The 27,844-nt window shown below is 40.8% G+C and overlaps 2 protein-coding genes across 6 annotated transcripts in view; one reads left to right on the top strand and one right to left on the bottom strand.

The window, feature by feature from the left end:
- LOC105916535 (putative homeodomain transcription factor 2) overlaps positions 1–22,651 on the bottom strand; it is a 57,287-nt gene extending 34,636 nt beyond the window's left edge. For 3 of the 5 annotated variants that reach the window (XM_012851080.3, XM_036148958.1, XM_012851088.3), the window contains exons 1-2: positions 22,466–22,649; positions 12,499–12,549 (exon numbers count right to left, since the gene is read on the bottom strand). The gene's annotated coding sequence lies outside the window, so the exon portion shown is untranslated. Of the gene's footprint in view, positions 1–6,810; positions 6,911–12,498; positions 12,550–22,465 lie in introns of those variants that run through there. The other 2 variants (XM_036148959.1, XM_036148957.1) reach the window with 2 other exon arrangements.
- Positions 22,652–23,738: 1,087 nt separating this feature from the next.
- On the top strand, positions 23,739–26,041 carry LOC105916555 (transmembrane protein 60). The gene is made up of 3 exons (XM_012851113.3): positions 23,739–23,942; positions 24,279–24,366; positions 25,033–26,041. Exons 2-3 carry the CDS (start codon positions 24,283–24,285, stop codon positions 25,348–25,350), a joined length of 402 nt encoding a protein of 133 aa, XP_012706567.1. The 5' UTR covers positions 23,739–23,942; positions 24,279–24,282; the 3' UTR covers positions 25,351–26,041.
- The last annotated feature ends 1,803 nt before the right edge of the window (positions 26,042–27,844 follow it).

Below are 27,844 nucleotides of genomic sequence, written 5' to 3'. Positions count from 1 at the left end.
AATCATTCTCTGTGAAAGCTGCAGGCCTGTAAAAACTAACCAATCACTACACTTCGCACCAAAGGGCAGGGATTTGTCAGAGTTTTGTTCCTGCTCTCACACTCCGCTGTCTTTGTAGTTCTGGGGGAATCGCCTCATATATTGGTTGTCCCACATGACAATCCTCCTGATGCGCTCACGTAACGCCAGTGTACGAAATTAACTTATAAATGCTGTTGTTCTCACGACCCATGTGCGAATGTTTGTGTACGTGTGCATTTGTTGTTATAAGAGCTGACAGCAGAGAAACATCAAGAAGCATCCATCCGAATGAGTGAAAAACACGATTTATTTGGTACAAATATTTACTCGCCATGTGGCAGCTAGCCATCTGAAATTTACTCGGCAAACGGAAAATTTACTCACATTTGGCGTCTGGCGAGTGTTAATTTCAAACCCTGCTGCCTGCGCACTTCCAGTGTTTATGTATTTGGTTAGCTTAACGAATAGGTTAGCAGTTAGCTTTCGGTGTTAGCCGTTCATTGTAGCTCTGCTGCTCTCACTGCATACTTTGGACATGGCTCAGAGTCAAAAGAAGCAAACCAGGTTCATGTTTATGAGAAGAGGAAGGTCTCAGTAGAAAGAAATGAGACCAGAGTGGATTTGGGAGATTTTTTTTTCCCCACTGAAGAGCGGACAAGCAAGGTGAGACGGTCTTGCGCAATTATTCAAAAAGAGACTTGGGGAAACTTCCGGAAACTTCACCAACCCTAGCTTTAACCACAACCAAGGTTTTATCATTGGCACATTAAAACAAGCGATAGCAGCTCATCGTTAAGGCAGAAATGGCAAGAACAGCAGAACATGCGCTTCAAAATCATATGCAAGCGAGGTTACAAAAAGCCCTCCGTCAATGCAGTACAAGATGATGTTTTGCTAGCTTTTGCATCTGAAATCAGCTTCACACGCAACTTATTCAGTGTTATGACGGGTGGTACAGTTTATTTTAAAACTATGCGTTTCACACTCAATGGAGGTAGAGGGGGTAAATAAGCAGAAGATGTGGTTATTAAACAGCTGTTGAGATAAAACACGGAGGCTTTTGTGGTTAGCCGCCATCCTTTCCTTTATACGCTGTCTTAACCCCTCTTCCTTCCTCATCTTCCTTTGAGACTCGTTGGATTTTTTTTTTTTTTTTTCTGTTATGTAAGTGTAGTATTGTCCTGCTGTGTGAGAGGGAGGCACTGAGGGCTGCTGCTGTAGACGGACTGAAGGAAGCAAGAGTTTTCTCTTTAAAACAAAAATAATGAATCATCAAGTATACTTTCAAAATTTGCAAAGTATTTGATAAAAGTGTTATGGCCATTTATAAAAAAAAGTTTGTAGAGTAATGCTTTCCTTATGTTGCTCGAACATGTTTTATTCTCATCTGCTTTCACTCACAGCTCTAAGCCAACAGCTTGTTTTCACATTTTCTTGTGAAGACATCCTGCTTTGCATGAGAAAGCTCATCAGTGCAGCCAACCTCAGTCGCCACACTTTAGACTCATTTCTCCAGCGAGCTTTTCCGTCAGTGCTGAACTATTTTGTCGCCTGTTTTCGAGAAGCGCCACCGCCCAAAAGCAGCAACACATCTAGGCCTAAAAATAAAAGCCCCTAAGATTATCTCATGAGGGAGCTTTGTGACCATCTGCAGCCTGTGGCTCAAAGAAATGAGAAAGACGGAGAGATCAGTTGTTGGCCAAATGGCTTATCGTTCCACCACCAAACCACAACACGCTGTGTGTATATTGGTGATAAAGTAACCACTTCAGAGGACTGCTAGTGTGTGCGCCAAAGGCCTGATGTGCGAAGCCGAACAACCCCAACGCAAAACATTAGAAAGAAGGCGAAGCTCAAAAGCAGGAAGACGAAAGGCTGTTCTGTTCCAGATGCACTGAAATGGTCTCTGTGTGTTAAAAACAGGAGTCTGACACATGCAAACTGTATGTTTCTGTACAGTGTTTACGCTGCATGCAGGAAAAGTTACAAGGGGCGTTTTTATAGGCTTTAACCAGGGTCTGTAAGAGCACTTGCTCAATGTTTCTCTTGGAGATGTTATTAAAAACAGGAAGGAAGTCTCTCTCTCTGATGGCTAGAATTGCAATCATCACATCACCCTTCATCTGTCACTGCTAACATTTACTTATATAAATGCATTCTGATGCAAATCAATGCAAAATAAAAATGGATAAATTTCCCCAAACCTGGAAAATGGCAGAGAAAACATAGATTGTGTTTTTCATTTACAGATATTAAGGGGTTTCAAAGAGTTGCTGGTAATTTTGGCCCTTTGCCATTTTTACCTTTGCTGCATTACATAAAATACTTTTTAGAGGTACCAAACAGATCTGCCAGCCATGCCGTCATATCTGCCAGTATTTTGCACCAAATAATTCAAAGTAATTTTCAATAATCTGCTGACAGCCGACTACTGCAAGGAGATGAGATATGAACTGAACACATACCGGTAAAGTAGGGTTGTAAAAAGTATCGATCCTCTGAAAAGTATTGATACTCTGAAAAATATTGATACTTAAATGCTGTATCCGAATACAATACTAATTTGGCAAGGTATGGATACTAAATATTTTGCATACGAGGCAAACGAAGAAGGAAAACCCAAAGATCTTGACACGCCTGCGAGCAAACGGTGCTAAAGTGGTGCAACGAAGTCAAGCAGCACAACCAACTTGGCCAAACATCTCAAGGACCCAAGGACCGCGGAACCGGTAGGGCCGGTAGGGCCGCGGCCCTACCGGCATGATCAAACATGTAAAATAATATATATAAATTAAATTAAATTATTCAATAGCTATTTTTTCAAATGCACAATAGTCTATGGCAGCAGCATCATTCTCCAATGAGAAAGCGATAAATCATCCCATCTAAAAATGTATAGGGTAGTTCACTGCTATTGTTTTCATCCAGGTTTTAGCGCATGCGCGACTGGTAGGCAAAAGGCGAACACAATGGCGGACGCAAACAGAGAAACTGCTCCAGACAGCCGCAGAAGCGGCTGCTGCTGCTGTAGCAGCTGCTTCTTCGGCAACGTGTAGCGATCGCCACCTCCCCTCCGCCGCTATTTAAGTAGAACAATAACTAGAGCAGAATTAAGTTGTATTTACCGGAGATGAAGTGTAGACTGCAAATTCTGTCGTGTTATGGTGGCTCCCCCAGTCCATTGGGAGTGTCTGCCTGCGCTCTTTTCATTGAAATTATCCATTTCTTTCTTCGTCCTTCGGTAAACGACAGAAACGTACATCCAACGATTTGGAATGCCTCTGTGTGCAACCGGGAACGCAACAAGTCGTAGGCATTGTTTAGGTTCCAAAAATAAACGAAGTAAAAGTACGCTCTAAATCACCCGTTTTGTCATGTAGTAGACGAGAACAGTACTGTTTGTGTCTACACGCCGGACCTGGACCCGGACGTAGCGCTGACGTCATGCGTGAACTACCCTATTGGCTGATTGTGTCATGTGATGTAAACAAAATGACCGCTACTTCGTTTGCTTCGTTAGCTTAGCTAGCTTTAAGGCTGTGTCCACTGCAAGTGCTGAGAGGTGTTTCTCGTCCCTCCGTCGTATCAAGACTTATCTGAGATCAACAATGACCCAGAAAAGACTAAATAGCTTGATGTGCGCCAACACACAGGGATCTTTTGACCATAGTGGATGCTTTGAGGATAGGACTTCATCCAGCATAATGGCAGACGGAGACACATTTTCGGGAATATTTAGAGCAGGGGTGAGTTTGACTTTTCTTTTTAAAGTATTTTTATTCTGTAAATATTGTGTTAGCTGTAATATAATGATTGTAGGTGGAAATAAATCCGGGGCGTGTGTGCTGGAACGTCAGAAAAAAAGTTAAATAAATGGGTAGTTCACTTTCATCCGGGTTTTTCGCGCATGCGCGCCGGACTGATGGGCCCGACCAATTTGAAATGCGTTCCGCGGTCCATGCAAGGACCGACACCCTGACCAACAGGTTAATAAATTAAAGTTACGTTCATAATTTAATACAATTTAATACATTAAGCGTATTACTAATGTCAGCGCGACCAGTAGTCCACATTAATGTTGAGAGAGTAGCTGTGGCTAGCATGGGACTAGGTATGTGTTATATTTGGTTTATTTCTTTAGCATTTATTTGCATACTAATTTAAAGAATGTACCATGTACAGTGCCTTGAGTTGACATGTGTTATGAATTGGTGCTAAATAAATACAATGAAATTTAAAAATTGAATGTTGAGATTGAAAAAGGTGAGTTTTTCATGTTACAATAATATTTTTATGCCTCATTATTTGTAATTTTTTTTATCCAGGTGGTATTGAAAATGGTATCAAGTATCAAATATTTTCCTGGGTATCGATATCGAATTTGAAATTCTAGTATTGTGACAACCCTACAGGGATAAGCGTGTAGGAAAATGGATGGATGGATGGTCTGGGCTATTTCTTTTTCCTTGCCTTTAAGATCTCTACCAACTGGCACCTGAAAATGGTATTTTTGGGCTTTCTTCGTCTGGAAGCGGATAAATAAGTTACAACACCTTAGGGGCGCAGCCATGATGAAATGGTTGAACTCGCACAGCTGACAATACGGCGATCCGATTGGCTAAGCAGCAAAACTCGAATCACATGACCTCTTGGACGGGAGCGCAACGGTTTATATTTTTTTTACTGCTATAACTTATTAATGTGCAAGTGAAAACACGGAAACATTGTTTTTTTTTTTTTTTTAGATGACTGCCATCTGTAGCTAACCTGACTCTAGCCATATGGATTTCGCTCCGCCTAGCTCCACTCATCCATCTGGGACATCTCCATAGGAATTGCCTTTATTGAAGGCTGGGCCTTATCAAAAATCCTTGCATATGATTGGATAAGCCACTTGTCTGTCATCTTTATCGATGTGCTATTTCAACCACTCACACCAAAGCTAACCCGTGACGCTGATGAGACCGACGCAGGAAAAAACAAAGCTTTTTTTTTTTTTAAATGTGTTTGCGGCTCTAGTGGCACACGTTTTATCGACAGTGAGCTGACAGGAAGAGGGGGGAAGACAGGCGGCAAAGAGTCGATCCCGGGCCGACCGCGTCGAGGACTAAAGTCCTCCTAACATGGTTCACGCTAACCGCTAACCGCTCCGCCGCGGGCGCGCCCCGGAAAACAAAACTTGCCAAATCCGGTCGGGAGAAGGGCGAAAACATTGTTTCAACCAACAAAAGCCTTCAGAGCCGTTCTCTGATGTTCTTTTAATGAAACAATATTAGGTAGATTGGACAACACGGAAGAAATAGCAGCATCAATGTTAACGCTTGCTTCCCCGATGCGAGCCGCCATTGCTATCAAAACAGTCTCACGTCACGGTCGCTTCTCCACTATGTGACATCCATGAAACTCCAGCCCTGCGTCCTGATTGGCTGGACAATAAAATTGGTTGGAGAAATCACTCTCTATGGGAGAGGTCCCAGATGGATGTGAGTGAAGCTAGGCAGAGCGATATCAATCTGGCTAGAGTCAGGTTAATCTGTAGCAATTTATCCAAGTAAAAGAAAGTTGCCCCCAGACAGTTCATATGAAAGTTCTTAAGGAGACGTCCTACAGATTCAGGCCCACGGCCCACAAGGGGAGCTATCTATCCATCCATCCATCCATCCATCCTCAAACACGTCTATCCCTGTTGGGATCACGAGGGGTGCCCATCTCCAGCTGTCAATGGGCGAGAGGCGGGGTACACCCTGGACAGGTCGCCAGTCTATAGCAGCAGAGGGAGCTAATGATGCTGAAGTCGGTTCCTGACTATGAGTTTGATTATGTGCTAAATGCACATTTTACCATGAGTGGTTGGAAAATTTTACATTTTTCAATTACTGATGGTAACTGGTGGAAACTACTGGTTTTCTTGAAACCTTAGCTCAGACTAACATGGAACCGAATTTTGAAATCTTTACTGTATTAGTGAATTCACCAAAAAAAAAATGCAGTCATTTTCCTTGTTTGGGTTAATTATCCTATTTATCTGCATTATGAATATTAATCTGAACCTCATCTTTTTCAGTCTTTTATCACCTTACAGGTAAAACAATATTGTTTAACTGGTAGATTGTGAAAAACATGAAAAAAAACAACAACATATATAATCCCTGTCAAGCGTTTAAGCAGCAGTTGTGACAAAATACATCCATGTAAACAAAGCCAAAAGGAGCAACAACCCATTATTACTGGGGCATGACACAAAATGCTTGCTTGGCAACTTTCAGACCACAAAGCCGCCTCACGCAGAAACAACATAACAAAAAAAAACAGGAAGATCCAAAGCATTGAAACCCTATTTTTATCCTTCACTGAGCTTCCAACACTCATTCAGACACAGTATCAGACAAAAACAATCACCCAGATAGCCATTATTGCCTTATGCAGCTTTACACATCAGCCTACATGTATGATGCAGGGTAATTATCCATCCAAGAAAAAAAATAAGGCCTAACGCTTTCCAAACTACACTTTAGTGATCCCAAAATACATGGGGTTTTCCTGGGAGATAATCCTGAAACACATCTTAAAGAACGGACACAAAAACACTCAGATGCTTAGATGGTCACAAGAAGCAGAACTAACAAATCTTCAATGAGTGTTTTATAACAAAATCCTACATTTTTGATAGAGATTTGGGAATTAATGCTGGCAGCAGCAGAAATCTGTCTACAAGGAAGCTTAATTCAAAAACAGAGCTTTCAGAGAACATTTTCCATATCACACACACACACAAAAACACACGCTTACATAGCCTGCAGCCTTGGATCTTGCCAAATCTGTCTGACCGGTAGTCTGCCTGAGCTGACCTATTTACGGAGAGAGCAGTCAAGTCGGACATTCTCCATTATGTGGGCCATGGTTTAAATGAGGGTTCTTGTGCTCGGGGCATGTCTGAATGTGTGCAAGCAGTCAGTGTGTTTCCATAGCGAGGGGTATATTTACAAAAACGACAAGAAAATCTAACAGAAACCATGGAGGGCGGTTGATTTGCATTGGCTTTATTCCACCTCTCCTAATGTGCACATTAATGACACAGGAAATAACACTGAAATCTCAGACACTGGCATTTTCCACCAACCTATAAATAGAAATGAAATCACTATAGCTAATTCGGAGCCACAAGAGAGGGCGTGGTGGGCATCCATGTGTAAAAATGGGTGTGTCTGCAGGGACTGTTTTATATACACCACATTACCAACAAGTATTGGGTCCATTGTGTTTACACACACTTGAACTTTTAATGTCACTCCTTTTTTTAACTCAAAAGGTTTCACAGCTTCATATCTCCTGTTAATGCTGTCTACAAGGTTTAGAAGTGCTTTTATGGGAACATCTGAACAGTTTTACCAAAAAAAGGTCAGACCCTAATGTTGGAGGAGCCCTGGTTCACAGTCTCTGCTCAAAGTCAACAAGTTGGGCTCAGGACTGTTGCAGATCAGTCAAATCTGCCAGAATATTCAGTAGCAGGGAAAAATTGGTCGTTCTGTAGTCCCACTATGAGGGACGGGCGAAAACAAAGTAAAGATATTGGAACAACAAAGCAGAGCGCCTTGATTGCAGAATAAAAATAACTTTAAATTCTTAAGCCCAGCCCCATGTCTTTGCTGGTTCCACTACAAACCTGCAAAGACACATCAGAACTGGAAGCTTAGCTTGGATCTGGTTTCATTCTGTGAATGTCTTTGTAGTTTTTTGTTAATTTGTGCAACAAAGCCTAGTCTTTCAAAAAAATGTTAACTCAAGCTTCTGTTGTACTGCTCAGATCATAGAAAAAGACACCTCGAGCTCCACTAGATTCTGGCTAAACACAAACTAAAGCACTTTATTTAATTTTCCATGTCAAAGTTCTGTGTGTACAACTGTTTTGGTTCTGTGAAATGGTCACGCATATTTAAAAACACGTTCAATGTGCTAAGCTACTCCTATTAAAATGTTGGTCCGTCTCATGTTTCCCTAAAACTTGTTCAGTAAGATATCCTGTAGACTGAGTAGACAAAAGAGGAATTTTTGTTTTGTGGGTTTGGAAAACACAAATCAAGAGCACATTCCAGTTTTGGAGCGGATTGAGACGCTGTGACATGCATTCAAGGAGGCAGTTAATGCAGGAAACTCTGTATAAAACACACAGCACTGTGTGCCCCTTCTTAACTTTTGTCATTTTGCTCATTAATACTAAACAGACACTGAAGAGCATTAGACATCTATTTTACCACTAACCTGCAGATAACAGATTCTCCATGCTTAATTTATCAGTAAATACAATTCAGTCTCAGAAAAATGTGATATGCATTTCAGATAAAGTTAGCTTTACTTATAAGGAATAAAACTTTGTATATTTTATGGTGATAACCGCAACAATGTTTGGTCTATGACAATAGATGAAGTAAAGTGCCTGATGTTTCGCTTCATTAATTATAATTAAAAGCAAACTTTTTTTTTTAGCTAATACCTTCAGTTCAGTGGAGCAGAGGAAAAAGAAATTATGATCAGCCAAGAGCCAACAGTAGGTTAGCTATAATAATAATAATTAGCGATCTATGGTCATTATGTGGCCCAGGTTGTTGGGAGTGTCGATCTTTCGTATGTAAAAATTCGGGGCTCAAAAATCCTGCCGTGGTCTTTAAATAAAAGCAACAATCTAGAGCAGGGGTGTCAAACTCATTTTGGTTGAGGGGCGGCATACAGCTTTATCTGATCTCAAGAGGGCCACACGAGTAAACTCATTGCAAGATTAAATAGAACTAATAAAAGTGGACTTATTGTTGATTTTTATATTAAATTCATTTCACTTTTACACAATATATTATGAATAACCTCAGCGTTTTTAAGAAAAGTATGTACAATTTCAACAAAACTTTTACTCAGTTAAACATTTACTTGTGCATTATGCATAAGAACTGATCACAGTGATTATACAATGTTGAAAAAAACATTTATTCACATTTTTTGGAACTTAAAAACACTGTCCTGCATGACAAAATACATCAAACTGATAAAAATTAAGAAATGATTTAAATTTTTCCACACCTGAAGCTTAATCTGCTAATTAAAACAGCGCCCCTCGTGGACAATATAGGATCTGCATATTTTCAATTAAGCGAAGTACATGTTTTTTTTCAATAATAGGGGGTTTTCACTGACGTCACTGGCCAACTTCCGGTCCGCCATATTGGGTGGCACACTTCCTTATCTCTAGTTGTCTTACACGTATTATCGTATCGCGAATGGATAAGTACGCCAGCACGCTAGAGCGACCAGATAAGGACGTATATCTGAGGAAATGTTCCGTGATCGACCATATGGACCCGTATGCCCTCCACGGTGCCTTGTTTAGCCGTAATCCTGATGATTGGCCAAATGTAGAGCACGGCGACATAGTGCATTACCTGGTGTTCGGTGAAAACCCTCTGCACACTCTTGAGGAAATGAGAGCTTATAAGGATCTAGAGGCTCACAACCAGTTCACATCTGGTTATGTACATCAAGGAAATCGCCATCATACGTGGACGGGTGAGTTTTAATAAGATGGTAAAAATGTAAACAATCCGGCGCAAATGTGTTGCACCGCCCGCCAGCGGCGGGCGGTGCGCGAAGGCGCTTGGCTGCAAGGCCGATCGACGCCGCTCGCGGCTTTAATTATTTAAGCAGAACAATGACCAGTGCAAAATTAAGTTGTATTTACCGTATTGGCGCCGGTAGGAGCTGCAGATCATAAAGCCAGCAAACAGTGGGAACACAGCAACTCGTTCAAAGGTAAGCTGCGTTCAGACGGGCTCTGGCCCATGCTAGTTTAGTAGCTGCTAACCGCCAGTGCTAACAACCACTCGCGCATGTAATGTACTTTTAACTTGCTGCTATGTGTTTCAAACGTTTAGAACACACTCTCATTGACATCGGGATACTGTGGAAAGTTATGTTCGGTCTTACAGCCGCGATCCAAGCGAGCCGACGATCTCTTTATCTCTGTAACTCGTTCAAAGGTAAGCTGCGCTCAGCCGGGCTCTGGCTCATGCTAACCGTTAGCGCTAACAACCACTCGCGCATGTAATGTACTTTTAACTTGCTGCTATGTGTTTCAAACGTTTAGAACACACTCTCATTGACATCGGGATACTGTGGAAAGTTATGTTCGGTCGACTTACAGCCGCGATCCAAGCGAGCCGACGATCTCTTTGTTATGTCTGTAACTCGTTCGAAGGTAAGCTGTGCTCAGACGGGTTAGCACATGCTAACCGTTAGCGCTAACAACCACTCGCGCATGTAATGTACTTTCTAACTTGCTGCTATGTGTTTCAAACGTTTAGAACACACTCTCATTGACATCGGGATACTGTGGAAAGTTATGTTCGGTCGACTTACAGCCGCGATCCAAGCGAGCCGACTCTTTGTTATCGCTAACAGTTGTTCTCCGTGGTTGCGCCTCCAGGCAGGAAAGCGGTGGAAAATTAATCTGTTTCTATGTTTTTCCCATGGCGATCATGTGTTGCGCTGTTACAGCCCACAATACAGCAACGGTTTACCATGGTTGAAATCAAGTTAAGGTGAAATTAATCAAATTAAAACACGGCTGAGAGAGGGAGTACAGTATGCGGTAGTAATAGGCAGTAGAGGCGGCGGAGGCAGTCAACACGACAGCCGCGGAAAGTAATAAGTCATAACGCCCAAGCCCTATTATTAATATATTCTTCTTATATGTTTTAAATACTTAACAGTTAATTACCTGTGACAAAGTGAGCACCGCAGACTCTGGCGTATTCCAGCTTAACACCGTCCAAATCGGACCTGGATATCCGTGTCAGCCATAGGTGACGGCGTTGTTCAGACAGCTGTTTTTTTTTTTTCACACTGATTCACTATTACGGCTGGTAGGCGATAGAAAGAGCGTTGATCTCCACCTCCACGGGCCGTGCAACCAACCATTAAACACGTTTTCCCCATTGTTCACTTCCAATACTGCCTAAGGCGTCATACAATGCAGGTCAACGGTGCGAAACGACTGCCACCCAATATGGCGGACGCGCTGAGTAGTCACGTGAGCGTGACGTCAGCTGAAAACCCCCTATTGTTTTATCATTCTCTTCATTTTATCTCCTCTTTCTTTCACCTTTTTTTTCTTCTTGTTCTTCCTTTCCTCTCCTACTTTCCCATTATAGTGTCCATATCATTTGAGATATTACTCGCATGAATCATAATAAAACTATTCACATTCATAAATCAAGCGCTGTGGCAAAAGCAGTTCTGCTCCACTTGTGAAAGTCAAATCTGATGAGCTCTTTTTGGCATTAAGACAACAATTCTTATTGCCACATTGCCAGACAGGACACTGGGGGGGAATTTTTTTTTTTTTTTTTTATAATGATAATGCATTTAGCCACAGGGCCGGACTAAATTGTTCGGCGGACCGAATCCGGCCCGCGGGCCGTATGTTTGACACCCCTGGTCTAGACATTGAGTGGCATGAGTTAGGAGGGAGAGGTCCGTCACGTATCTGCTAACTCGTGGTGTGTAACACTAGCTCATCTCCCACCTCAGCTGGTTGGAGGCACGTGTGTTACGGCGTCGGCGGCGTCGTATGTTGCCTGCCAACAGGAAACGTTAGACTGCAACCCATGAGGCGATTAAAGGTCAAAGGATTGTTAATCAGTTCAAGAGTGCTTGTCAGAAACCAGGTGATGGAAACACGGCTTTGGTCGACCCAATTAACCAGCAATTGCCTTTTGTTCCAGTTACACAGCTGAGCGGGCGATAGAGAGACAATAAGAAGTTGACCTGTGGCTGCTTCACAAGAACACGAGTTTTCACGCCACCAAAGCATAACCGATGTTTGCAGAGTAGCTTGTCATGAGCTCACTGGACAAATGGGATTAGACAAATGTGACCTGCCGTGATCGTTCCTGATTTTCACGTGAGGCGTTTGAATGCCTCAGCCCGCCATGCTGCATGAAAATGCAAACAAACTAATTTAATAAAGAACATAATGCAAAGCACACTAAGCTGTGTTAAAAAGGTCACGTAAAAGTAGAAATGCAAAAGTGCCTGCTGCAGTTTGCTGGGCAGGAACCAAGCAACCGCAGATGAACTGAAACTTAAAAAAAAAAAAAAGTTCACTGCCTCTGCTGACTGTGGGCCTGTTTCACAGTCGCGTCTGCAGACAGATGCTAAAAAAAGAGCCCTGCGTTTGCGTCTTATGTGCACTCCCATAACGGGAAGTCTGTTTTCTAAATCGACAGGCTCTTATTTCTCCATCTGTCTTTCTCTTCCAGGCCAAGGATCCAGCCTTTGTTGATGTATAAGAAGAAAGGCTCTGTATATGAAGGGCTCACACGCTCATGGCGACACATGGAGCCGTTAAAAGATGTAGCAGCAGAAAAAAAACAACATGAGTCTGAAGAGTTTCGTGGAAGAACTGTAAGACGGTAAAAAAGCGGGACTCACCTCTGGTCTGGCCTCGTAGCTGAGCGGTGGTTTGTCTGCGCGGCCAAAGATCTGCACAGGAAACAAAGAGGAAAAAAGTTTAGACAGCATTTAGTATAACGGATAGGTTGAATGCAAGGGACAAATTTCATGGGAATGCAGTTGCAATGACAAAGATGCTTATTCTTATTAATTATAAGACTTAAGCCAGCAACAGCAGTATATATGTGGATACTCTTCATAACGTTTATTGTGGTCCTTACAGACCGTAATAACGACTTTCAGTGCATCTGGGAATTAATCACAGTGCCTTTTTTCACATTTTATTATATTATTTCTTCCATACCAAACTGTACACACTATGATGCATAGTGACAAAGTGAAGAAAAGCTTTTTTTTTTTCTCAATCAGCGTTCCTGCACAATTGTTCATGTAGAGATTTCAGACACTTCCAGATTAGACTCCTTTACATTCACCATAAATCATAAAGTACTAAAGCTCTTTATGAAGTTATGGCACACATATCTATAAAAAGGGACAGGCTTTAAACAAGGACACTGCCTAAAACAGAAAAAAAAAAAAAGGAAGAACAGGAAAAAGTCCCATGGAATAAAAAGAAGGACAAAAGGAAACTGGCATTGAAAGACAGGACACCATATAGGATAGACGGAGCGAAGGGAGGTTAGACACGAGGAAAGAAGGAAAGGAAAACCCCAAAGGAGAGAAGAAGGGTAGTATACAAGGAAGGAGAGAAAAAAACAAACAGATTTTACTCAGGATCAGTCAGATGTCAGACGGGAAACCTTGCAAAACCTCTCAAGATCAAAACGTGAGTTCAGAGAAAATAAACATGGATGACGAAGAAGAACAATGGCGGCAGCTTGTGGACTAATTTTAGCAGAGAAAAACGTTAAAAAAAAAAGCCAATGTTGTTACAGGAGTGGAGACAGCAGGAATGGGGGGGGGGGGGCTCTCTATGATATAGAGGTGAGTTGTGTTATTATTCCCTTTGCCTCGCTTTCAGATTGGCTACATGTCACATTGAACAGGCTACTTGCTTGTTTATCCTCAGCAGACACCACACACGCTAGGATATCAAGCCACGGCAATCCAACATGTTAAATATTACAGAGTGGCCCCGATCACTCCTAAAACACCACAAACAGCAGCAATATCTCTTAAGATTATCTTAAGAGCCACCGTGAAAAACCGGGCGGCTGTGTAAACCTGGCATTAGGCCTCCAGAGTTCTAAAGTAAAACAATGTTAGGAGTAGTGAGGAGGACCTTTAATGAGTGTCTTAAGCAGGACGGATGGTGTTAACGGAGGCAGCTGATTGGCTAATCCACCACCTAAACAGTGAAAGGAAATGAGCACAAACTTATTTAACGATCATATAATTATTAACATGTAGATAAGAAACTTTATCATCCCCAAAAGGGGAATTTAATTAGTTTCAGTGGCCCGACGGGTTAAAGGCAGGTGAGAATAAATAGATAGGAACTATAGTGAATAATCATTAATAAAAATTTGAAAAATGTACAAAAATGTAGTGGAGGAATGTTTATTATTTACAGAAGTGCTCCAATTAACATTTTAGAAGTGGAAAAAGTCACAGAAATATACACTGTAGAAATAAATGAGATGAGAAAGTATTTTCTGTTATGTATTTCTACATAAGATGATGTCAGTAGCCTAAATGCTCATCGAGACATTCGCTTGTGTGACGCCTTCTCCTCTCTGGTTTTGATTGCTACATGGAGTGCCTCTCCTTTTCCAGGCTGGCACGTAAAAGCAGAGAAAAAGATGCGTTGATCGTCCAGCAATGTGCTTTAAAGTCCGGCTAATTGCACCGTGAACCAGGGACCGTTTTACCTTTCAACACTCCTCTATTCTCCTGCCAGAAAATGACCAGTATGGCAGGTAAACATAAGCTAATAAAAAACGACGAGGAGGATGTAAATGAGGTATGTTCAAAAATGTTGATGCTGTGCAACAATTTTGCTAAATTTCACCATCATGACACACTTGTTAATCCATTCTGATCTGTTAATTTCTCCCCTTTGATTACTAGGAGCGCATTTGTGTGCTTTTCTGCTCTTGTACTGTCAACCAACCAATCGCAGCTCTTAAAAGACAGCTTCACACCTAGCAACGGGGGTCAACCACACCTCTGTTTTTTCTGTCGCTCTCAGCAGCATCTGAATCACTTAAGCAAAGACTCCTGGGTACGAGTCTTCAGGCTAAGATAGGAGCGCTCTGAAAGGATGGGAGGAAGACGACAAGGAGTGAAAGAGGGAACAAATAAGGACGATGAAGGAATAAGAAAGTAAAGACAGACAGAAAGAAGAGAGCTAGGACACGGGGAGGGAAGAAAGAAAAGAGGAACGCAAAGGAAAGATGAGAGTGGAAGGAAGAATGGTAGGACACAAGGAAGGAAGGACAAGGTAGAAAGAAAGTATGCAGTCAAGTCTCACAAGGTCCAACTAGTGACTACATTTACACACAATCCTGTTTGAAACAGCAATATTATGCACCAGGCAACAAAGATCCCACTGTTCAACAAAAAAAAAGAAAAAAAAAAGGGAAGCGCTCAACCACAGAAATTATCCTCATACTTGCAATAAAAACTCAAAACCACATTATTGACGTTTCATAAAAATTCTCTGGAACTGCTCGACGCAGGAAACCTCGATTATGAACTACACTTTGCTTCTTAATAACTGTACGTCAGCGAACTGATTCGTTATAAACCAGCAGTTTCGGACTCTTTATTCAGTGTAGCGTTTGTTAAATCATCAAAAATGAATGAGAATATAAACGTATGTGCTTAGGTGGTGCAGGTTTGTGACTACGGAGGAAACACTGACTCATCTCAGAGGGTGTATCTGAGTCTGCCTCTTGCATAGGAAATAACAGGATAACTGGTTAGAACCAACCAAAACAAGATCTTACAAGCAAATAGTAAAATCTGCGTAGCCCGGATTACTTGCAGAAATCTGCATGGTTTTTCAGGACCATGTGAGGCAGATACAGGCCGTCTTTTGTTTGCCATCTTTGTTTGCTGGCTAAACAAATTACAGCTTTACTGCCGTTATTAGCGCGCCGCTTCTAAGAGAAAAAGCCACAACTCCTGAACAACAAGAGGAGCTGTGATCAGGATGAATACAACCTCCAGCCCTTCGTCCTGACGCAGCGTTACTTTGAATTCAGAACAAGCTCTCTCATGGTTCCTGGTAATACACACTCCTTCAGGGTGTTTCTCAGGTATCTAAAAAAACAAAAAAACAAGTAAATAATAAAACTAATCATCCTCCATTCACTGCTGCTGCATTTACACAATCACTGCGGTCTGATCCAAACCGTCAGGGCAACATATGTCAGAAAAACTGACTGCTTAGCATTCATTGACTTAATGCAATGTTTAATCTTGGATTTCAACTTTGTGGTTCTTACATTAACTTTGAAATGCCTTTGAAAACAAAGCGTGATGAACATTAACAGAGATAAGCAATGATTGAAGGCGACGGCTTTAACGGATGAACAAACCCATTAACGCGTCCCATCTTTAAATTAGAAAAAGGCTGCTGGGAGGTTAAAAGCAGGATTTATGCAGCAGATTTCACTGAATCCGAGTAAGAAATATACAAAACCTCAAATGACAAGCTAATTGGATCATATACAGGACAACAAAGCATTTCACAGAAATTCTTAGATATTTTAGAAACGTTTTATTCACTTAGCCTTAACTAAATAATTCTATGTGACACCTAAATCATCATACATTAAGATGCAAAACTACATTATTAAAGGTGAGGTGTAGACTCACAATAAGATAAGAATAACAGATGTTCAGCCATGAAAGTAACTATTACTTTTTATTGCAGTTAGTTCTAATGATTAAAATGCAAACTGCAGTGAGTGCGCTTCACCAGTAGGGGCAATATAAATGGCAACAGCGTTCATGCCGCTGCCAGAACGCGCTTCTGAAATAACACTGTACAAGTTTGCCAAACATCAAAATTGTGATATATAATTGCAATTTCATTTCACTTTTTTCTGCTTTAACCAGAAGCAAAAAAAATGGCCTGTAGATAAAGAGGTTTGTAAACAAGGACTATTTAAAACGAGAAATGTCACTTTTTTTATTAATCTAAATTTGTTTATTCAAGAGAAGAGGTTGTTAGTCGCATGCAGTACAACCAACAAACAAAACTACTAACAGCTTGACCCGTACTTGGTACTTAAAGCTAAGGCGAGATTCCTGAAAATTTCTGGTAAAAAAGTATTGATTATATACTATAATAATATATATTATAATTATATATTTATTTATATATAAAAGTAGATTATCTCACTGCTGCAACCCTCTTCCCTTCCATGTGGAGGCGAACCCACTTTAAACATATTACCAACAGCTAAAGGACGCGTCTGATCCGTTAATTGTTACGTAGCTAAGATGAGCAAACCTCTGCGATTTGGAAATTTAATTTTTTCAGATTGTGATTATATTGCAAATGCGATTAATTGTGCAGCCCTATTCTGAAAGTATACTACAGTGTTCTTATTTTAGTTATTGCTTTTGCTGCTTAGATTAAACTGAAAACTGATTCGCTTAAACTGAGTCCACCTTGTGGGATAACTTTGGTTTTGCTAATAAATTGTTAACACGGTTGTCTAATAGTGCAGTCTACATGTTCCGGTCAGTATTTTGACAAATTACTGCATATTTGTTGAAATCCTGCTGTTGTGTCAAAAACCGTCTCTGTGGCGCCCACCTAAGGTTTAACAAGTGTCTTTCATTTGAAATTCAAATCTGTATGGTTATTGGTTCAAAAGATATTGTGACGTCACTTAGAGAAACTGACATTAGTATTCCTTCATAGCAAGTTGGAATAATGAGCTTTGGGATCCATTTTCAGGTTAGCAATTTATATTATTGCTATACACTTAAAATTGATCCAGTGTGCCTTATATATGATCACCGTTGGGCTTACTGGCCGATTTTATGTGGTACAAAATCTCTTAAAAAAGACGACTTTGGTTAGCAACGAAGCCGCAGCGCTTAATGGATATTCGGAGAATTACGGTACACTGAGTCACTACCTGATAGGACCCCTGAGCTGTCTACAAGACTGCCTGACTGTAATGTCTATACAAGAAGTGCATTCATGTAAAGGCCCCCACATACTTGAGGCGTACTTTGCGCATACAGGTACATGCAGAGCTCAATTTTTACGACCGCATACTCAGTTTCACACTATAAACTTCTCAGCGGTAAGAAGTCTTTCCATCAAACTGTTTTACACGTGACACCATCATGTGTGGAGGGAGCTAAAGATTAGGGTAATGGTAAGGAGGCCTTCCAACCTCAATGACCTGGAGCTCATCACCAAACATAACCATGAAATTTGCAATTTATTCTTGCAATGTGAAAACATTTTTTGATTAATTGCTGAGAAGGGTATACAATTGACAGGCAAACTGAAGCACACAGTCGCACGCTAAAGATAAGCAATTCAATTAAAATGTAATAATGCGTGACTGAATCCAACAACTTGCATTAGTATTAACATTGTATGAGATTTATTTGCACCGATGCGAGAGACCAAGTACAAAAATAATGCATTTGTGTTGTACCTTATGTAATTAAAGTGACCAAATTAGGACAAACTGATTTGTCCTAATGTGGAGATGTGTATTAAATGGAGTGAAGCATCCGACCAGGGCGAATAACATTTAATGTCTATAAAATAAACCATCGCCCTGCAGGCGTCTGTGTTGCTGCTGCAACATAAAATGAAACAGCCGTCTTGTGTGTGATGTAACTATGCTGCAGTTGATGATATAACCAGCTCTGCAGCGAGACACATGCTCAGCAACGCTTTAAGGCACCGACTCACGATCATTTGATAAGTCCCCAGTGAGGGGTGGTGGGACCAGGGGACAGAAATCTGATGCTAAAGAGTTAAAATAAAGCATATGCACATAATATCATTAAAGCTGCGAGTCGTGTCTTGAATAACACGCTGACTGGTTTTATGCAGAATGGTGAATAGCTGCACAGCTATGCTGACCGGCTGGTAATACTGCCAATGACTCAAACGTTCACACTGAAAGACGCACACTGACAAATATTGTCAAAATGATTGCATCTGGGACAGAACATGCTGGGCTAGAGTTTTCAACGCCGCCAATCATAGCCACTGCAACGATAGATCACCCTGCAGCTTTTTGCTTCGTCTGATGGTATCGATTTGGAACGAGATTTCCGGGTGAAATGTAAACTGCGTAACTGAAATGGTCTAATTAATATTTCATATATTTATTGGTAATGAAACATAAGAAAAAAATACTAAGCAGTTGAAAAAAGCCAATTTAGTTGAAGATTGAGGATTTGACTGTATTCCAGGCACCATATATATAATAAATATGATGAATTATTAAAGCTTCTGCTGAGGTTTTGGCTGTTCTGTATGTCTGAAATATTAATGCACTAATAAGCCAAGAAAATATAGGTGAAGCAGCACCTTCTTTCTTCTTCAGTGGCTCTATAGATCTAGTGGTGGAGACACTACCGCCGACTCTGGCCTGTGTACACGACAACAATCTATTACAACGGGATCGCTTTTCCACTTTCTCTTAACACATCAACATTATAGGGTCGACCGATATTTGCGTTTTTGTCCTGTATTGCATCGGCGATGCATGCGTTTACCGATCGATTAGCGTATTCAGCAGCCAAGCATCTAACTCTACATAAAATAACGCCCATACACTGCAGCGGTGGTCAGTGTTTCTCTCCTCCTCCTCCCCACTGAACTAAAGAAGCTCTTTTCTCGCTGTGACACGTTCGTTAAGTGCGAGCAAAGCGCTGCTGCACGAGTCGTGACGCATGTCTACCTTTCAAACTGTAGTCTGAACTGACTGGTAATACAGGGTGCTTGCTCTTTTTCCAAATTAAAATTCCAGACTTTTTCCAGACTTTTTTTAAACTGATATTTTTTTTCCCAAGACGTTAACTTTATGTACTTGTATACTTGTGTGCCTACTGCCTACTTCATTGGTTGAGATTGTACAAACTGTTTATTAGAAATGTTAATTTTTATAGGCTAGTATTCAATGATCAAATGCATTATTCACAGTAAATTATGCTTTTTACTGATGCAAACGTTTCAAAACATGAAAATCACAAGTACATGAATTTCACATCAAACAAGTGTTTGATTCCATTAGGCTAATACAGTACGTGACCAGTTAGTAAAATTATAGTTTTATAGCCTACCTTCCTATTTCTCATTTCACAATGCCTTTGAGCATACTGTAAAATTCTACCACACATTTTTTTTCCCATACTTTATTAAGACTTTCACACAAAATTCAAGACTTTTCAAGGTCTGGAAAACAGTGATTCAAAATTCCATACTTATTAAGACTTTCAAGACTTGCGCAAGCACCCTGTAATATTAGCTGGTTTAAATGCAAGTTTGAGACTAACATTTGCTATCATTGTGTCATTTTTTTTTTCATGTAAATGGAGGAAGAAAAAGCAATATCGCCCCCCCCCAAAAAAAGAAAAAAGCAGCAGCACATATTGGGTCTCGGTTAGATTGATGCCAAAATAATCGGCATTGGCCCTAAAAAACCTGTATTGGTCGATCTCTAATCAACACAACATTTAAATCGTAATCCCCGTGCACAACACGCTCAGAGAGACGTTAAAAAATTAGTAATTTCCCTTTCATGGCAGTAGTGAGCAGTATGTTCTTTAGAATTCAACAACACGCGTCCTCGTACAAACGGTACCTGCCTAAAGCGGCGCCGCCACTAAAACTTTCAGAACAACAGGGACGTAAATGTTTATCTGGACAGACGACGAGGTTTAGCCGTTGCTTGAGGCGACCTAAGTGGTCGGCGTACGTTACGCTGTCCGCGTGCTCTGGGATGTTTTCAAAACGTTACGCTCCGAGTCCCGTTTCTAAGCTGTGCCGTTGTGGTGTAGACAAACTGCAGAAACGCACAGAAAAGTTTCCATTTTAACAAAAAAGAAAGGTTATTGCATGCAAAAGGCCTACATTTTTTTTGTTTAGGACGATAAGATGTTCTTTGCCCTTAAAAACAGTGAAATACACTGACTGACATCTGCACCGCTGCACAGCTATGCAGACAGACGGGTACTACTGGCTAAGAAGGTAATCTGACTATCTCGAATGACTTAGGTAATTTTTCAAGTCAACAACTGTCATTTATAGACACAAACAGAGCTGCAAAAGCCATGTAACAGTAGTTAAACATCTTGTCTTTAAGTAAATTAATCAAAAAGGTTCCCTTGAATAAATGTAGATTCAAGTAAATGAATGGAAGCCTTAAATGTTAAACTAAAAAGCAAATGTGTCGAACAGAAGCTGGCTGTGTCTTTGCTGCACGTGACCTTGCTCCTCAAGTCTAAATATTGGAAGCAGCCCCCATAATGCAATGCAGTTAACATGTCTGAACTAATAAAGACTGCAACTACGCAGATAAAAAGATAAACTAGATTATTGGCCGCCGCTTAAACAGAGTCAAGCATTACTGCTGCAACGGTAGCTGATATTTTCTCTACAGCAGCTGTGGTTTTAAGAGAAGCCATTCCCCATTACTTTATTATCAAACAACGCTCACCTGAGTAAATACAAAAACGCTGCTTTCAAACGAGGGAAAAGGCTGACCAACCTGAACCTACGTGAAAAATAACATCACATCACAACTCCCATGAAGCATTTGTGCGTCCTGAAACCTTTTCAACAAACATTCTCTAAATTTAGTAGCAATTTTAAAGGAAAATTCTTATTGTGCATCGAGTATTTTCAGTTTTTTTGCAATTCTGCTGATACAAGCTGGTCCATCATTATCCTCAATTAGACCTTATCGTCACAGAATGACGAATACTTCTCAATATTGGTACTTGAAGCACGGTTTAACAGGCCTCTGCAGCCCCTGATGGCTGCTGAGGAGGTCCTGCAATCATTTGAATCAGGCACTAAAGAAGAGACGCATCTAAACATGCAAGATGCATGCAAGACGAAATGTAGATGCAAAATCTACATTGAATTTCTGCAAACGAATAAGCCTAGTGGAATTTATTCAGATGACTTGCAGCTGATGGACACAAAATCAAGTACAAGGGTTTTTATCTATTTGAAATTGTCTACCTACACTTTGGCATTGGCATTAAATAGCTTAATCTGCTGCCATGTGATTGCTTGATTCTCTACATGAGTAAATAAGACACTGAACAAGCGTAATAAAGGAGTGAATAGGCATTGTATATAGAAAGTACTCAGTAACCCTAGTTCTAAATAAGAAACCTTTCTTTCCCCCCTTGTCCTAAATATGAAAACTGAGACATGTAGGTAAATAAATACGGGTGATTAAACATAATTTTGTATCATGCATAATATGTATAAGAGCTTATAAGTGACCCCCTTAGCTGTAAGATTGTATCTTGTTGTAGCATTGGGCAAAAACCCGGCTCCTTAGGTTAAAAAGGATGCTAACCCAGTTGAACCATGTTGAAAATAAAAGCAAACCCGAGCAAAAGCCCCTCAAATTATCCCAATTCGTGCATTAATTTCTTATTAACCATTTAACATTTGCTCGGCGTAGCTATAGTTGAACGTAAACGCTTAGCCCTAATAGGGTAACTGGGGTGATTTCAGTGCAAGAGGGGGTTTAAAAAGGCAACGTTACTGTATTACAGCTTAAAGCACAGAAGCTCTGTGGGCGAAGCTACTTCTTTTTTTAAGCTAACCATCGTGTGTTTGGACGCAGACACGGTATTTTGATTTTTCCCATGCAGTTTCAAAACAGAGAAAATGCTGCACCTTCTGCTTTAGCTCAAGCCAAAGCTACACGGTTAGCTAAGCCACCGGCGGCGGCAGCGGGAGCCACAAAACGCCCGCACAGCTGTCCCTAATCATATCTCCGAGCGAGCACCAGCTCCGTCTTACCTCCTTTTTTTTTTTTTTTACGGCGAAGTTGCTCCACGTCCCATCCGCAAAAACACAAACCTGGGGTGTCTGGAGGTGAATTGCGGCGCAAGCAGGCAGCGAGTTTAGCCCATTGTCTGGAGGAGATGCTGAGAGGGTCCTGCTCGGTCAGGGATGTCGGAACGTTAGCTTTTCCCTTTCTCTCGCTCCGTGCTTGAGCATTTTACCGTAAAGCTTCTAAAGGACGTGACGTTACGTTTTGACCGGCTCAAACTTGGCCAACGGCTAAAACAAGAGGAGATAGCTGCATCTTATGCATTCCATCAAACATAATACTATAATCGAAAGCCAAAGAACGTCGCATTTAGGTTTAAATAGTTGTACGTAAAACTGTTTAAAACATCAACCACAAAGTAGGGGGGGATACTTTACCGCTCTCTAGTGGAAATTTAAGCTCACTACAAGCATGTGCGCCTTTTCAAAACCTTTACGGTTTGACTCCAAAATGGGGAACGTATTATAGATATGTGGGAGTAGACGGCCGACGTCACGTCGTACGCCATATTGTGTGTGGCAAAGCTTTTCTACTAAACTTTAAGACGAGGTATAAAACGCTATGGCACTGAAATTTACATGTAAATATAAAAGGATGGATCATTTATGAATACAGAATATATGTTCGTCTTAGTACTAGCGGTAATAGTTAAGACAAAGTGAACAATGTCTTAAAAAAGTTAATGATCACTGTATAAACTAGTTTTGATTTTCCTCTCAAACCATAGCAAACTTCAATATCTTAGTCTGTTGGACTACTACTACTACTACTACTACTACTATTATTATTATTATTAGCATGTAATCTAAGGCACTAAATGTAACTAGTTATTACAATTTAACTGTATAAAATTAAGCTATTTTGTTTCGTTAAATAATATAACATTTAAAGGGTGGACGCTATTAAACAGGTTTTCCAGATGATAATTCATTTTAATTAATAAGAACAGCAATGACGATCATAATAATTATTAATAACAATAAGACTGAATGAGCTCTATATTTAATTCATTTATAGCTATACTAAGCTCTATTTGGTTCTGTTGTTTTGTTTATCACACCCGTTACTTGAGCGGATGTGAAATCTAAAAACTCACTTACAACAGCCAAAAAAATACTTGATTTTGCGTTTGGCTCCACAAAAACGCAACTCAAAATATGGCGTCAACGTTGAACTTCGACCCGGCAGGTTAGCTTCTACGTTTCTAGGTCTATGGGACGTATTACGGCAAAACACAAATCAGCCAATCGGTGCCTTGGAGGGGCGGGACAAACTCTGAGATAACGGGACTAAAAATCCCTCTACCTCGGGTTAAAAATTACAGCTATTGGGGACAATAATCACAATAATGTAAAAGATCGGCTGTAACATTATTGTGATTATCAATGCTTGAGGTACAGGTAGACAAGAGGATGCTAGACATGGAGTTGGGAATACACTAATGTAAGACAACCAGTGGATTAGCACAATGCTACTCGAGCTAGCTGAGAGCGATCGTTTCTTTACAATGAATGGAAATCCTTAATTCTTTTTTTTTTTAATTATTATTTGGTTTTAGATTGTGCCATATCAGCTTTATATATTTTACCAACAGAGCTATCTATGTCTGGCAGGGTTGTTATGGTAGCGCACTGCCACAACAAGGCTGAGTCCACTGTTCTTAGCTGTTTCCTATTCCAACACCATCGTTGTCGCTTTAAGCTGCAGTTTTCTGCCTGTTTTCTCTGGATTGTGTGATCTAACAGCTGATTTTCTCCTCTGATGTGGGGGTCCGGACAGTGAGATGTCTCTGGCTCAGAGGGTTCTGCTGACCTGGGTCTTTACCCTGGTGTTTCTCATCATGCTGGTGCTCAAACTGGACGGGAAGGTATAATGGACGTATTTCTAGTTCTTGTCAATTGTCATTCTTTAAACACCAATGGCCCACCTGTCTTATTGTTGTTGTTTTTTTTTTTTTTTTTTACAAATCTGACAAATGTGGTATGCATTCGAATCCAAAGTTCTGGTGCCTTCACAGCTCAGCTGGTTTTAGATTGAGATTAAAGTATTCTTTAATAATATGGTGGCCTCTGAGGGCATTTGGTTGCAATTTTATTTTGGGGTGCCAGAATAAAGGGGTGTAAATAAAAATGCACACCACACTTTTCAGAATTGTATTTGTAAAAATAAATAAATAAATAAAAAAATACAATAAAATTGTTCTACTTCCCAATTATTCAGTACCTTAATCTCATTAGGGCTGTGTATCTTTTATGTATCTTTTAGGACGAGCCGATTCGATACGATTCTCGATACATAGCTCAGCTCGATTTGATTCCAATATCGATATTTATTACAAATTTGTCTCACTAGCACTTTCTCGCTGTGAACCGTAATGTTGCGCTGTAATAACGCCCCCTAGGGGTTGGGAGGTGTATCAACATTGAAGGCCAGAATATCGATATTAAATCGTTTTTAATATAATATCGTCCATATTAATCTTTGTATCGATTTTTATGCGCAGCACTATTAATCATGCTCTTACTCTCTCCAGGTGCAATGGAGCTGGTTCCTCATCTTCCTCCCAGTCTGGGTCTTCGATGGCATCCTCATCCTCATGCTGGCCATCAAGATGGCAGGGCGCTGCAAACCCGGGTACGACCCCCGCAACGGCTCCCCGGACCTGCGTCTGCGCGCCTGGTACCTGACCGCCATGCTGCTCAAGCTGGGCTTCTGCCTGACGCTGTGCGCCAAGCTGGAGAGGCTGGCCGACGTGAAGCTGACGTTTGTCTGCATACCGCTGTGGACCATGCTGCTGGGAGCGCTGGTGGAACTGGGCCTGAATATTTTTCCTGAAAGAAGGGAGGCTTGAACCAGTGAGGGGGGAAATGGCTCGTTTATAGAGCAAAAAAGTGTCAAACAAACGCTGCTAGTAAGTCCATCAGTCCATTCAGCCAAATTAATCCTGAGAGCTTCAAACTGGCTCCTATGTTGCTAGAGAAGAGCAGCTGTTTGTTACACTACTGTGAAGCCAACACTGGAAGAAAGCAAGCATCTTTATTTGATCAGTATTATTATTGTTTTTGTATTTAAATAATTCTCCTGTAAAAGGCTCCATTTCAGGATGCATGTATTGTTGTACAGGATTTCCATACGCTGTGGCTGCATTCCTGCACATTTCCCCTTTCATTCCCGGTAAATGGGCCGTACGCTCAACCGCTTGCACACTCGAGTCATTTAGGAAGCGTTCTCTAATCCCCGGGCTGCTCCTGGATTTCTACAAGCTCCCTTTTCTACTCCATACATATATTAATGTGACTTATAAGATGTTAGTATTTCTTTGCATGCAGGAGTAATCCAGCCAGACTACTTTCTACCAGCAGTTTGATTATTTGTGATTTGGATTTCTGTCATTTTCAGACCTTCTTGTACCACAAATGTTTATTTTGTGCCAACAATTGCTCCAAATATATATAAATATAATTGTTTTTGCACTTTATTCAAGAGAAAAACACTGAGGCTGTACGCATTTGATGTAATTAATAAACAACTGATTTCTATTACACTGTGTAATTGGTTACAGTTTATATTCATATCCAAGAGTTTCCAATTATAGGAGGCCTAATGAGTGGGACATGGTGTAAAATACATTAAGTTGGAAAGGGTCTGAAATAGCCTGAGGAGGAGGAGGAGGAGGAGGCGAAGAGCGGCTGCCCTTTAAAGGAAACTTCAGCTGGTCTGACATGCAAGCAGCAGACCCATATGAGATGTTTCTTACAGGTTTATGACTCAGCAGGGTAACATCCAAACAAACACTTTTCCTGCTGCTTTAGCACCACAAAAAAGTCTGAAGTAGCTGCATTTTCTCCCGATATTTTTAGCTTGAATGCTGCAACGGTCAGCTGAAACCCTCTGGGTTTCAGGCGAATTTGACCCGACGCCCACCAGCACTGAATTACGTAACAACAGCATTAGAGTGTGTCGTCTGCCTGAATCAGGGAAACAAAACAAGGAAGTAGTACTCCGCTTAACCCTTTACCGGCTGAGGTAGGTGGTTTCTCACTCTAAACCTGGTTCTCTCCTCCTCGCCATTAAGTGTGGTTCATCCCACTGTCGCCTCATGCTTGCTTATGATGAGGGGCCGCGGCACAGACGGTTCAATCAGCTGGACAAAAACAATCCCAAGCGATCTAATTGCATTTTACTGGATGGAATTAGATGGATTTTAACTGAACTGAGCGTTAATTGGTTATGAATACGACCCGTTTGTCTTGGAAATGGAGATGAAAACTAAATAAAACAAAATATTCACCAGCAAACAAACAAGTGTTCATACTTTGAACCTTTTATTAGCTAGGCTCATATTTAAAGTAGAAACCACACTACAAGTTTTTTTTTCCTCTTTACAAAAAAAAAACCTCTTATGTACACTACATTGTTGACAGTTGTTGACAAACTAAAATGAAAAATATAACAAAACTTGATATAAATAAACTCTGTGAAAACAATGCTAGCCCCTGAGGACATCTGTTTTCCACCAAAGGTTTTGTTACAATTGTACACAAAAAAAAAAAAAAAAAAAAAAATCCTCTCATGTCAATAACGTCTAAACCCAAGAGCACAAAAGGAGCCGCAGAGCGCCTTACAAGTGTTATCGAGTGCTTAATCATCACCTTTATCTCCCCAGAGCCACACAGAGTAGCGTTAAGTCGCTCCGATTGAGTCGTTTGAGGCAGAAAAAAAAAAAAAAAAAGGCTAAGGCGTTTTTCTTCCATTTTTCTGGATTTTGCAGGCTTGTGGTGAGACTAATGAAGAAAAATTCAATCCCTCCTATGAGAATAGCATTCTTCAAAAAAAGTCTTCCTTATTTGAAAGGTAGATAGTCGGAGGCCTTTCAGGGGATGTGGAAACCCGATTTAAGGCTGCGCGCTCATACCTCAGGGAGAACTTCCACTTGGACTCAGAAAAAGGAGCAGACTCCCTGCATGGAGCGCTGAGGAGTTCGCCGTTAAGGACAGGCACTGGGGAAACGTTGTGGGCTACATTAGCAAGTGGGCTGTACTCCAATATAGACAGTAAGTAAAAAAAAAAAAAACACTGGTGATGAAAAGTTGCTCTCATCTTGAAAGCTCCACAGATGCGGGCCACACACCGGTCACTTCAGCCCCCCGGCCGATCAGTTAAAGTGTCGCTGAACCCTGTAGCAAAGCCAGACTGGTAAACGGATAAATATTGCTTCGGGAATTAGCTCTAGACAAAAAACATAAATAAAAATAAATAGAACCGAATACATTTTAAATTACAACCTTGGAAGAACCTGAAACTATCCTGTTAAATGGTAGAGCTCCAGCACCTAATCAGGACTA

Source organism: Fundulus heteroclitus, chromosome 17, assembly GCF_011125445.2.
Source record: "Fundulus heteroclitus isolate FHET01 chromosome 17, MU-UCD_Fhet_4.1, whole genome shotgun sequence".
Taxonomy (NCBI): Eukaryota; Metazoa; Chordata; class Actinopteri; order Cyprinodontiformes; family Fundulidae; genus Fundulus; species Fundulus heteroclitus.
Note: the sequence above shows the minus strand (reverse complement) of the source record. Positions and strands in the feature narration are given on the sequence as shown.